The 12961-nt window shown below is 51.4% G+C and overlaps 1 protein-coding gene and 1 long non-coding RNA gene across 3 annotated transcripts in view; one reads left to right on the forward strand and one right to left on the reverse strand.

Moving 5' to 3' along the window:
• The first annotated feature begins 8063 nt into the window (after window positions 1-8063).
• Window positions 8064-12961, forward strand: part of PRRX1 (paired related homeobox 1) — a 77221-nt gene continuing 72323 nt past the window's right edge. For both annotated transcript variants that reach the window (XM_067532527.1, XM_067532529.1), the window contains exon 1: window positions 8064-8768. In XM_067532527.1, the coding sequence (XP_067388628.1) occupies window positions 8528-8768 (241 nt within the window). In that variant the 5' untranslated portion in view covers window positions 8064-8527. The remainder of the gene's footprint in view (window positions 8769-12961) is intronic.
• LOC137142976 (uncharacterized) lies at window positions 9280-10825 on the reverse strand. The gene is made up of 2 exons (XR_010917064.1): window positions 10092-10825; window positions 9280-9531 (listed from the first exon to the last, which is right to left on the reverse strand). It is a non-coding gene; the product is annotated as an uncharacterized lncRNA (long non-coding RNA).

The raw sequence follows: 12961 nt of genomic DNA on the forward strand, positions 1-12961 counted from the left end.
ATAACACACCTCAGGTAGTGTCATAAAACAGGAGGCCTGACTTTACTACTTGAGAAATGCACTGCCTGGAGTGTATCTGATTGCTGGTGCAAAATGGAGTGTGTGTGTGTGTGTGTATGTGTGTGTGTGTATGTGTATATATATATATATATATAAAAATACAGGAATTAGACCAGTCACTGGGCATTACAGACATGGCTGTGACATCACTGACGGTCAATCAGAAAGCGCCAATTGGATATTCCAAAATCAGGGCCGACTGTATTGTTACCATTCTGACCTCATCTTTTGCAACAATATATCACTTTGTTTCTTTTCACTGAGATCACACTGGCAAATAATGCGCTATGAAAGTCTGTAATTTATAAAGTGAAATCTGGTCCCTGTGAATTAAGCAGGGTAAGCAGTGAGGGTGACTCTAGATATATCATTTCAAGTGCAGTAGTTATTGATGGACTCATAATTCACCCTGGGGGAGGAGGAAAAGGGAGCCAGGAGCGAATTGCTGAAGTCTGTTGTATCAGTAAAAATATGAGCCAAGCCATTGTCCATTGGTGAGAACTGAGAGAGGACAGGGAAAATGGATGCCTAAAAATGCACTCAGATCAGTCCCGATCCCACAGATCGTACTCACAAAAATAAGGGCTGCAGATTAACCCTACTGCATCTGACTCCAGACAAGACAATGATTAGCCAGGGCAGCCGCCATTTCTGCTGCATAACACCAGTGTGGGTGGAATCTTGTGCTGCCCTGCTAGCATCCAAGTCAGTGGGAGTCAAGAGTGGCAAGGACATCTTTTAAGATGTAGGCCCAAATGATTGACTATATGTACTAATCAAGGCGTTAGGTCTTTGCTGAAGGATTCTTTTATGTTCAGGAGCAGTATAGGGCTTGGGAAGGATTGTGGGAGATGCGGAGCACCAAGATCCCCTCTCTCTTGGAAGGAGCTACTGCCTGTACTTCACAAGACCAGTGGGTGCAGATCTAGTGGTGCACGAAGGAAGGCATTAGCCAAAGGACCAGAAAAGCAGTTTGAGAAGTCTGAGCAGAGGAGAAGTGGAAGTGCAGAGAGGAATGACTGCAAAGGCCAGGAGGAAGGGTTTTCGGCAGAGGCAGAGCCAGATTTTGCAACCAGGCAGGTGGTGAACTGAACAATGAGCCCCCTTCTCTCTCTCTCTCATTCACTCACACACACACACCCCAGCCAGCCAGCAGTGGCATCTCCTGTCCCATGAGGCTGGGCCTGGCTCCCCACACCAGCCATTGCAACCAGCCGCACAGGGTCACCTAGCCATTCAGGTTTAGCCCAGCTGCCCCTCCATCCTGACCAAATCTGAGTGAGTGAGTGTTGTTGCGATATGGCCCAGCGGGTCACCGCCACGTGGGACCCTTTGAACTGTGTGGCAATGCCCAGAGCGGGGAGCCGGGCACAGCCACAAGGGATAGGACCTGCCACTGCTGGCTGCTTGCAGGACACGGGGGCTCGGTTTCAAACCTCCAGTGAAAATTGGTGTCACCCCCCTCCTTTGGTCAATTACATAATATACTTGAAAAGCCCCCACGTATACACAGCCATAGCCTCTGGTTTTAGGTGTTTCTGGGAGAGATGGCAGCTGAACAAAAAGGGAACTGGGGTGTTCAGCTTGAAGCAAGTCGCTGATAAGTCAGTAAGTGCTGAAATCACAGGTTCATGACCTGGCCAGGGTTGAAATAACATGTTGTTTCAGCATTTGCTACGTCACTGTTCAATGACGCCATATAAATTCTGTTATGTTATCCATATTGCCAAGGCGCACAAGGGGAAGGATAGTCTTGTGACTAACACTTAGGGGTCGAGAGAGCTGGTCCCATCTCTGCCTCAGTTTCCTCCACCTGTATGGCCCACAGGGGACTTGGGCAGATTAATATTTGTAAAATGTGCTGATATCATGGCAGTTGTCCAGCAGCTGTATGCCGATGGGTTATGGATAGCCTTGGCAGAATTCCATTTTGATTTTTAAGAATTATGACAGATAATGTTTAGTTTTAAGCATTTTATTTCAATTTGTATCTAATCACATGTTCACACTTATGTGGAATTATGGACTTTAAGCATTTTTTTAATTTTTACCATTTAAAATTTCACAATTGAGGGAAATTGGGGGGGAGGATCCAGACAGTGGATGCGTTAGACAATCATCATTTAATGACAGTGGATGTTGAGATTCAAAATGTTAAAGCTTTATAACTCTTAAAACACAAATTGTCAATGTCACCTATCAAAATATGCAAAGTAAATATCTTTAAATCAAACTGTAAGTTCTCAAGCTGCATTTTTCTTTCTTTGCCTATCTGCAAATTTTAATTATCATCAATGGAACTATTTTTTCAGTTGGTTTGTATGTGTGTGGTGAAATTGATGTTTACTGATAAAAATTAATCTATACAAGAGTAGCTCTGGAGAGCAATTGAGTGCTTGATGCTGCTGCTATCTATATGGCAATCTAGCAGACCAACCAAGCTCAGAGCCCCAGGGTGGTTGAGCAGAGAGCCTCTGCCCTAAAGAGTTTACATCTAAATAAACAAGACAGACAGACGTATTATTGTTCCCATTTGACAACTGAGGAATTGAGGCACAGAGAGAGTAAATAACTTTCCTAAGTGTATGACAGAGCTGAGAACTGAATGCAGACCTGCTGAGCCCCCTCCAGTGCCTTAACCATAAGACCATCCTGGAGACCCAACCCTGCACCTTGGGCATGGCCCATCCTAATGTTTCTTCCATTCAGAGCCAGAATCTGGGATTGTTTGGGTCCAGTGACATTATTAGCTAAGAGGCTGCAGTCCCTCCCTCCTGGCTAGGCAAAAGAGCAATTCCTGCCGGCATCTGAGCAGTGCCTAGGCTTAGGTAGAACTGAAAAACTGTAAAATCCAGAGATAAAATTCATAGAACATAATTTAATTTTTTGTCAGTGAAATTCCGGTTTTGAAGTGGTTGGACCAAGTTTAATAAACATTCCCAGACTGAAAACATAGGCCCAAGAGTGGCACAGACAAAGTGGGAGAGGTAATATCTTTGATTGGACCAGCTTCTGGTGGCGAACGAAACAAGCTTGCAATTTTACACAGACCTGAAGAAGAGCTCCATGTAAGCTAAAAGGCTTTCATCGACAGAAGTTGGTCCAATCAAAGATATTCCCGCCCCCGTCTTGTCTCTCTAATATCCTGGGGCCAACACGGCTACAAGAACACCGCAAGCAAAATGCAAATGGAACAGATGCGTTAAGCAAGTCGGGGGTTTGCTTTTGCCTTAACTCAGGTCAGCAGAAATGGCTAGAGCTTGGGGTGAGGAAGGAAACCAGACTCATTCTTTGGAGAGGTCCTGATCACATTTGGAATTAGGCCTGTGGGCTGAAACTACAAAGTTATGGCCTTATATCCCCCTCAGTCCACAGCAGAAAACTAGTGAGATGAGGAGAGAGGGGAAATGTGCTTGTCTGGTCCCATTAGTTTAGAGCTGATCCTGGGCAGGGCTTGGGTGTAGAAGAGATGCAGGCAGGATGAGGGATAGAATAGACCTAGATAATAGGCAGCAAAAGAATTGGCTTCCATTACCTTCGTGAAATGGATTAAAAGACAGGTGAAAAGAATGGGCTGCACCTAAATAGCTTCTTGGCACAGTTATTGATTTGATTTTCCATTGATTTACTCCTATTTTTGCATGCTTTTTTGGAAAGGAACATAGCTGAGAGAACATTCCTTTCAAATCCCCCAAAGTTATTATAAATGGAAACAATTATATTCCACAGAAGGCTTTATTTTTGTGTCTCTTGTTTAGACAGATTTGAAAGGCTCATTCCATAGGCAGTGACATGCGAAGGAAACATAATCAGGCATGTATGTTGCATTTAAAGAAAAAATAATTTGGGTGGGCAGTGTTACAATGCAAATATGAAATTAAGATGAAATAATAAACAATGTGTTTATCCTTCTATTGAATGGTGGCGGTGCAGAAAACAGGACCAAATTCTTAAGGCTTTATTGCATCATGGGCATAAAATCTGAAATAAAAAAAACCTTGACATTCATTGCATGTACATTTAATTATTGTATGTACCTGTGTCATGCTAATAACATGTCAACATTTACATAGCTATATTTACATGTATTGTCAGCTGCCATGGTGAAAATGTCAACCTGACCTACAGTAAATGTACCTTTAATGTACTTAAGTGACCTACAATAGATGTACCTTAATATGGCAAAATGTTTGCACGTTACCATAATACACAACTGCATGTACATTTAATTGTATTGTATGTTGTGTATTATGGCAACAACATGGAAACATTTTACCACATGAAGGTACATTTAGTTTTATTGTATGTAAGCTGTCATAGTAATGTGCAAACATTTAACACAGCTACCTGTACACTTGTGTGTTACATGTTCACTATGACACACAACACACGTATATGGGGCGATGTGACAGTTTGTGTGTTATTATCATGATAACCACACGTTTTGGACATAGCACCATGTGTAATAACAACACGCAAACATGTGACAGAGCTGCTTGTCCAGCTGGCCTGCTGGGGAGGTGTCCCCCAGGCAGGGCTCGTAGCGTGTGTGACGCTGTGCACGTCCCCAGCTCCTGGCGCAGTAACGGGAAAATAGTGGGGCGCTCAGCAGCCCCCTCCCCAGGGCGCAGCAGGCGCTGGGACCTCTCCCTGGCACCCAGCCGCTTCGGTGCATTCAACCAGCAGTGGCCCAGGGAGCAGCGATCGCAGGCGGGGTCGCTCCTGCCACTCGCCCCGGTTGCACGGCCGGTTGGAAAGAGGCGTTCCAGCTCCCGTTCACACAGGGTAACTCGTGAGCACTGCTAATCCGGATCTTGTCTCCTTACCCCCAGCGCCTATTCTGCTTCCGAAGCCGCGGGACCTGTGCTCATTTACCCGCGCTGAGGCTATGCCTTGTCTCGCTCTAGCCTCAGGTTCGATTCCCCTGCCCGCGGAGCCGTGTAACTGAGGGAGATTGCCTTCCTTTTATTTATCCCCCCCCCATCCCCCTGGGGAAACCTGGGGCTCGTTTGGGAAAGGGGGGGCCCACCAAACCCGAATCCGAGTAGGTGTCTGCGCCAGGTGGCGGGCACGGGGGGGCCTGAGGGTCGCAGAAGGGGGCCCACGGGTCGGGGTGCTGGCTCTGCGCTGCTGCCCTGCTCACGAGTGCCCAGGCCGGGGTTATGGGGACCCGGCAAGAATTCACCCCAAGGAGAGCCAGCGCTGGGAACCTGTGGTGTCCTCCCCGCCCCCAGATCGGCACTTTACGTTAGGGGTCCCCCCTTTTCTAGCAGCACCCACGTTGGCTTTGGCCTCTAGCTTCACCCCCAGCACCAGGCTCAGCTGCCGTCGCAACCCCCCGGTTGTAGCTGGGATACTGCGTCCTTGGCTGGCCGATTCCTGGCATCCTTGCGTGCATTTCACCCCTCTAGGAAAGACAGATTGGGGGGGGGGCTAGGTCAGATCCCTTTGGGGGCCCCAGGAGATCAGGAATAAAGTGATGCAAAGGGGGATCTGAAGGCCTAGGCCAGGTATCCCGACAGGAAAGCTCTGCCCCTTCTGATGGGTGCCAGGCAAGGCTCTGGTGCAGCGTTACCCAGCCAGGGAGCCTCGCCTGTCGCGATAGGCCGTCGAGTCGTGTCTTGCACCCCATGCACAGCTGTCCTGGACTGCGTGTCTCCCCCCCCCCCCCTCCCACCTGCTGCCCTTGGACAGAGCCACGCCACCTCCCCTAGGCTGCATCTGGCATGCAAACCGGCGCCGGGGCTGTCCTGCCACGCCTTGGCACCCAGGCATGTCACCCAGGGCCTCTGGGGCAGGCGTCCAAAAGCAGAGCCAAATTCGAAAAGAAAGAAGCAGCTTGTCCGTGTGAAAGGCAGGGCCCGGATCCCGGATCACAGGCTGTTGAATTCAGCTTTGGAGTGAATCCAGCCTCCTGGCTCCTTCAAGGCAGACGTGAGTAAGAGAAACACGCGCAGATGCAGCTAGGGACACAGGCGTTTACACACAGGCACACCCCCGCACAGAGCCACGCGTTCACCCAGACACACCCGCACGCAAGTCTAGGCGCGCGCCCAGACCCACGCCGGAAGACAGACACACAGACACGCTCCTCCGCGTGCTTCCGGACACATCTACACACACACAGATACCCACATGCGCGCTCATCGAAAGCCACTCCCTCCCCACACACACTTACCCAGCGAAGGACACGCTCTGATTCCCAAACTCGCGTGTAAACACACCCACACCGAGAGACCGCGCCACAGATTCTTACACTAGCGAAGATTTGTCCGTGACAAGAGAAAACGCATCAGCGCCGGCGGCACCGATCTGGGTGCTCAAGGCTGGAGAGGGGAAACTTGAGGTCGGAGGTGGGGGGGAGAACTAATGATGAAAAACTCTCCCCCATCTCTGCTCCTTAATTAAATGCATGGAAAGAGCTGAGGGAAGCACATCTGGTTTCAATCTGCAGCCCTTTGATGGCATCAATTTCCCAGATCAGGGGGCTGGAAATTCTAGTCTGGCGCTGCTTGGAGCCCAGATTCCTGCCATGTAGACACATGGGGCTTTCTCTCTCCTGTTGAGATCCCTCACTCCACCCTCACGCAACCCTCTTGGCTCTCCTGGCTTAGCCCTCTTCAATGGAAAAGATTCTCCTTTTAAGAGCAAGCGAGCGCCGGCCTCAACCCATGCAAACAGGCACGTACTATTTTACCTGCTGCCCGTGCGGTAATGTCATTCCTCGCTGCTGAGGCTATGAAAACGGCTGCAGAATTGCACGGGGGCGTGTCAGACTCCCACTCCCCTGCCTCTGGTGACACTGCTCCGGTCGAGGACAGAGGTGTGGGAGGAAATCTGTGCGAAAAAAGCAGGCCCCAAGAAAAGCTCTGAGCGGCCCGAGCGCTAATTGAACGGATCGGACGCTCCCCGGGGCTCTACCGGCCCATTCTTGGACTCATCAAAACCCCCGTTGGCTGCAATGGGAGATTTGCCTGAATACCAGGCGCCAGGGGGTTGGGGCCAAGGCAAATTCCCCAGGCTGTTCTCTCTCTGCGGCTTGAACGCTTTCTGCGGACTGAATGTAGATGGTTCAGAAGGAGTTTGAATTGTTTCAATCCCCCCCCCCCCCCCCGCTCCAGTTTCCATGCATTCAGATAGCCACGCCGCCCCACGTTGCAGAGCGAGGATATCTGAAATACACACCCCGCCAAGGCAAACTGAGCGAGGGGACACTCTCATTAACTGCTGCTTGCGTTTAATAACCGAGTGTCTGGTTCAAATCTCCAGATATTAAATCCAAGCCCTTGTTTGGGTCCCGCTCGTCTTTCCTTTCCTGAGCAGCCCGGAGCCAAACTGTTGGAACAGCAGGAAACGTTACCAAAAAAAAAAAAAAAAAAAAATCTCGTAGGAGAGCACTTGATTGGAATGGACATGGGCTGTTTCCAAAAGTTTCCCCTGCAGCTGTTATCAAAACATGCAAATGAGAGGCTCGGACAAGATCTTAAACAAATCAGGAGGAGTTAGCGCTGAAGCAAAATAATCCGCCTGTTTGAAGCGACTGGGGCTTTCAGTTGGACTTTTCTGACCGAGATCCTATTGCACGGGGCGGGAGGGGGGAGGATAATTAGCTCTTTACTTAAGAAACGCGAAGGGTCTCCCCCTTGAATCAGATGTGGGCGAAGGGGGAAGGGAGTTCTTAATCAGGGTGTTTTGGGAGGGGGGGGTTGCGATGGAGAAGAGGGGTCTGTAAAACGTCAGACACAGCACAAAGACTTTGCCACGTAATTACAGGCCCCTATTAAGTCTCAAGCCGCCCTCCCCTGGGTCTCCAATTTTCGTGTATTCCCTGCAAAGTCTCCCCCGTGTGCCAGGCTGGGCCTTTTGAAGTGCCAGAGAGCTGCTGGATCCAGCTGAGAGGAGAAGGGGGGGGGGGGAGGAGGTGGAGAGCAGCTGAGAGCGAGACGGGGGCGGATGGGGGGGGGGAGGGGGAAAAGGGAGAGAGAGAAACCCTCTCTTGGACTCCTGAAAACCTTCGTCCTCCCTTCCGTGAGAGTTAATACTCGCGAGTACATCTGCAAGACATCAGCACCCACCCCACCCCGCCTGAAACCTCAGTCACTCCTGAGACTCACCAGGAGCGCGAAAGGGGGGAACTGCGCTCTCTTGGAGATGGTTTAAAGCTGGGACACCGTAAGAGGCTCGGTGCCTGCCTGGAAATACGCCGCTTCTCCTGAAAGACATTTAGATTCCTCTCCCCTCCCTCCTTCTCTCTCTCCCCCTTCTTTATCTGTCCCTCTTTCTGGCCGGGACACTTTGGCGTGAGAACTGGAGGCGATCTGGGCAGAGTGAGGGTGGATTGTCCCTCTGGAACCTGCCGAAGGAAGCGTCTGATATTTTGGGAGGGTCCCTTTTATTCCCCCCCCCCTTCTCTCTTTCGCCCTCCTCTTTTGCCTGCACTTTCCCTTTAAGACTTGGGGGGAAAGCCATGACTTCCAGCTATGCCCACATCATGGAGAGGCAGGCCGTCCTGGCCACCCGCTTGGAGAGCCCCGGCAGCCTGGACAACTTGCAGGCCAAAAAGAACTTCTCCGTCAGTCACCTGTTGGATCTGGAGGAAGCCGGGGACATGGTGGCGGCTCAGGCCGATGAGAGCGTAGGGGAAGCCGGCCGGAGCTTGCTGGAATCCCCCGGGCTAACCAGCGGCAGCGACACCCCGCAGCAGGACAGTAAGTGAGAGCTGGATCCCCCCGCCGCCGGTGCGCAAAGACGGGGCGCAGATCGGTAGCGCTCAGGGGACAGACTGTGACCCAGCTAATTGGGGTGCGGGGGAGCTGCATAACGGCGCTGTCCCAAACACACCGACCAACCGAGCGGTCTCCTGCCGCCGGGGAAGGCGCCGGTTTATCGGAGGGGGCGTTATTTGGGGGGAGGGAGGACGGGGCTTGAAGCGGGCTGGCCTTGTCCTGGAAGTAGAGCTTTCCGCCGAGCCTGGAGACAGCGGGGTTGCAGGTCTGAGATCTGCGGGTGTGTGTGAACGGCGTGGAGCTGTCCGGCTGGCAGGGAGCATGTTATTGCTGGATCAGGCAGAGGCGCGGCCCGGCACTCATGTCTGGTGGCGGTTGTGGTGGGGGGAATGGCTTCCCCGTGGGATCCGAGCAGATCAGGCGACGGCGTCGTGTCTGCCGGGCGGGGAGGCTGACTAGGGAATTGGTGCATCTGCCAAGAGAGGCTGTGTGGAGAAGTGCTGAAAAGTTCACCGGCCCGCACAGTTGTTAATAGCACAGAAGGGGTGTGTAGGTACCTAAGGAGCGAGCGCAGACACACAACGCCGTGCAACCAGCATCCAAAGCAGCACGCCAGGGTTTCCTAACAACTTTAAATCCCGGGTGATGGCTGCCTTGGAAAGGGGGTGATTTCAGGGGAGGCTCGGTAATCAGAGCGCGGATTCAATCCGAATCAGTCTTTAATTAAGACGACTTGTCCATGGAACTGTAAAATAAAAACCTTATTGGAGGGTTTTAATAAATCTATTGGATTTGGAAATAGGTCCTTGGATGCCTGGTCGCAGATACCTTCCCCCCATCCACCGAAACGCAAACACAACCGCCCACAAATACAGCGCTAAAACTGGCGATCACACCAGAAAAATAAAGCCCATCCATCCTTCCCTGTCCTCTCTCTTTCTCACTCACTAAAAGTTACATTTGAGGGTCCCAATGTCTATCGACACTTGATTGGAAATTTAAAGGAAGAACCGAGCAGACTTGGCTCGGGTAGGGTGCTTCGCTTCGCTGTTGTTTCTTCATCTTAATGTCTCTTTGCTCGAGAGGAAGCGATTGTTCCTTTCCTTCCACCCTAAATTAACGAAACCAGGCTGTCCTCGTACATTCTCTCGCTCTTTTTAAATCCTTTCCCCTTGACTTAGTAAATGGCTGAAAAAGCAGATGCCCCATTAACTTGGGAGACCTGGATTTCTTCTCCCCTGTTGCCCAGCGTTCTTCATTTTATTTTATGCGAGCGGTGATTTCCAAACCTTTCTCCCGGCTCACCTGCCGACACTGTGGATGGCGCTCGGAGAAGGAACTGGGGCTAAACGATATCCCTGGCGCTTTCAATACAGGCCGAAGTATCTTAATTTTTTAAACCCTTGGCGGCAAACAGGCGTTGCAAAGAGAGCTGGAAGCCCAAAGAGGGAAGGGTTTCAGAGTCTGACACACACGGGTTCAGTGCAGCTCGGGCGAGCCGGACAGAACCGGGGCAAGCCAAAGGGAGATCAGTGCCGCGTGTGGCCAGGCGAGCTAGCGGGTTGTGACGAGGCTTCAGGGCCAGGGGGAGGTGTGGATTGGGCAGGAAATCGGGCTGTGGCTGTCGGGGAAGGGGACACTTCTGCACCCCACTCCGGAGGCTTCTGGGGGAGCCTGCGACCCAAACAGGCCGGGTTGGCTTCGGAGCGGGTTTGCTAGTAAAGGACAAAAGGCAAAAAAAAAGGCAGGTGAGGGATGTACAAAATTGGAAACAAGAAGAGTATTAAAACCCCAACCCATGAGGACACAGGGCTGCAACAGCCACCGGCCTTCTCACGGCGCGCACGCTATGGATCTAGCCCTCCAGCCAACCTCAGGTTGTGGGGTTTTGTCTCCAGTAGACAGGAGCTTTTCCCCATTCAGAATATCTGCCCACGATCCTACCGACCTCTTCTCGGTCTGCAGCTGTCTCCTTGCTCAGGCAGGCTGCGGGGAGGGGGGGTGAGTCGTGGCAATATTTGGGAGTAAACCATGCACGCACGCACGCACGGACTGACCCGGGGCTGGCCTGTACTGCTCCGATACGCCGCGGCGCCGGAGTGCTCATTTCCCGGGCGCAGCTTTCCTCCTGGGCACCCCCGGGACATTTTCAAACACCCTCTTCGAATCGGCGACGCGGTGAGGGCTTTCGGCTTTACCCCCTTTGAGCCAAACTCTCCCCCAATTCATTTCCAGGTGGCAGAGAGCGAGTGAAACACACCAGAGACCTCAAACGTGCCTCCCCCGAACCATCTGTGCGAGCGCGCAACTTTTCCATCGGGACCCTCCAGCCCCTTTGTATTTTGTTTTTAAACGTTGCTATCGGTGTGAATGAGCTAGGTTGATTTCTGATTTACGGGAGGCTTTACACCGTTTGCGAGTTACGTTTTCCCCTGGATCCCTTTCACTTTAATGGGGAGCGGTGGCGTTTTTGTGTTTGGTTGGGGGAGTTGAAATCGTCTCTCTCATTGCGCCGATCAGACGTTATTATACCTCCGCTCACAGTTAATCAGCTTCCTAATTGGTAGTTGCGCGTGGCTTGCTTTTCCTGAAAAACTCCTCAGACAGCCCAGTCCAAGATCTCCCTCCCCCCCGCCCCACACACGTGCGTAATCTTTGCTCAGTCGTTGCACCTGGAAATCATCCTGGTCCATCCCCAGGTCGCCTTTCAGGTGCTTCTTGGTGCTTCTGTGAGTGCTCCGGGTGTCGGAAATCTGTGGCGCAGGAGAGAGACGAAGGTGCTGGGGTGAGCTGGTTATCTGGCCTTAGCAGCACCATGCAGTGTGTGCAGAGAGCCTTCCCTGGGCTGGTGAATCCTCGGGGGGATCTGACCTCCAAGAACCCCCTCTGCCTTCCCCATTCTCCAACTCCAAATTAGCGAAAGCAGCTTGTCCTAATCAGAGCGTTGTTAGAAACACGTGTAGCCATAAAAAGGCAGACTCGAAGCCAATTAGAAACACTAGGCTGAAGGGGGGATCGTGCTGTTCTTCCCCGGACCGAGGCGCGGAAACAAATCTGAGCAATGGCAGGAGAAATCGATTAGGTCGTGAAGAAAGGGTTCAAAGGCAAGAGATTAATCATCGCGCGAGCCGTAACCGAGTCTCTCTCGGACTGACACCCTGGGTGAAATGACTTCACCCAAATCAGGCCGAATAGGGAACTGGAAGGTATTTTACATTCGCAAATAAATAAATAAATGCCCCAGGGAGCAGGGCTTGTGTTTTTAGACGGCAGCCTTGCAAAGAAAGCGGAGGGGGGAACCAGATTCCGTTTAGTGCTTCCATCCAGCAGGAGTGCGCTATGTGATAAACGCTGCATTACACAGGACTCAGATCTGCGGTGGGCATTACGTTCCTCTGGTAAATTGTCAGAGTGCGATGCAGCCCCAGGGGAAGAGATCCTCTACGGTCTGGTTTGAAGTGCGAGGCAGCCCGCTTTTGTAGCGCATCTGTCATTCGCCTCTCGGCTAGCTCCAGATTTTTTTTTCTTAACATTTCTGATCAAAGGGATCAAACCAGCGCGGCGCACGTTAAAATACCAAGGTCCACCCTGGCGAGAAACTCTCCTGTCCAGACAAACGCATCTCCCAGATGTACTAAATCCTTACCACAGCGGGACGGGAGGAATTCACAGGGGTGGGCGATACAGAGACCATTCCTGCAGATTTCAAAGCACCCATCCATTTTTAAACCCCCCGCCGCCTATTATAAGGACCCAGCTCATCACTGATTCCCCAGCGGACATTTCCACGAGCAATTATTATTAAAAGTCAGTCCTGCTTTTATTGAAGGCTGGGCTAAAATTCCCAGTGACTTCAGTGAAAAACGAGGCCCTGGGGGAATATTTGTGGCTGGAGACTTTGTTTGGAGGGGGAGTCAGAGTTTCTTTGAATGTATCTATACCACTTCGCCAACGCTGTCAGGGCTAGTTACATTAACACCACCAAAGAACGCTGTAAACAAAGCATGTAACCTGGAGCGAAGTCCCCGTGTATCTGCCTCACCGTCCTGCCCGGGGAGGCAATGAACAACAGCCAAGCACAAATAGGGGAGTTATTTGCCGGGGGATTGCATTTTATAGACCTGTTTCCCAACAAGCGCAGCCCGTTCTTATCAAACACGTGCATGGCTCTGTGA

Source organism: Emydura macquarii, unplaced genomic scaffold, assembly GCF_026122565.2.
Source record: "Emydura macquarii macquarii isolate MOO-44397 ecotype Brisbane River unplaced genomic scaffold, CSIRO-AGI_Emac_v2 contig_3287, whole genome shotgun sequence".
Taxonomy (NCBI): Eukaryota; Metazoa; Chordata; order Testudines; family Chelidae; genus Emydura; species Emydura macquarii.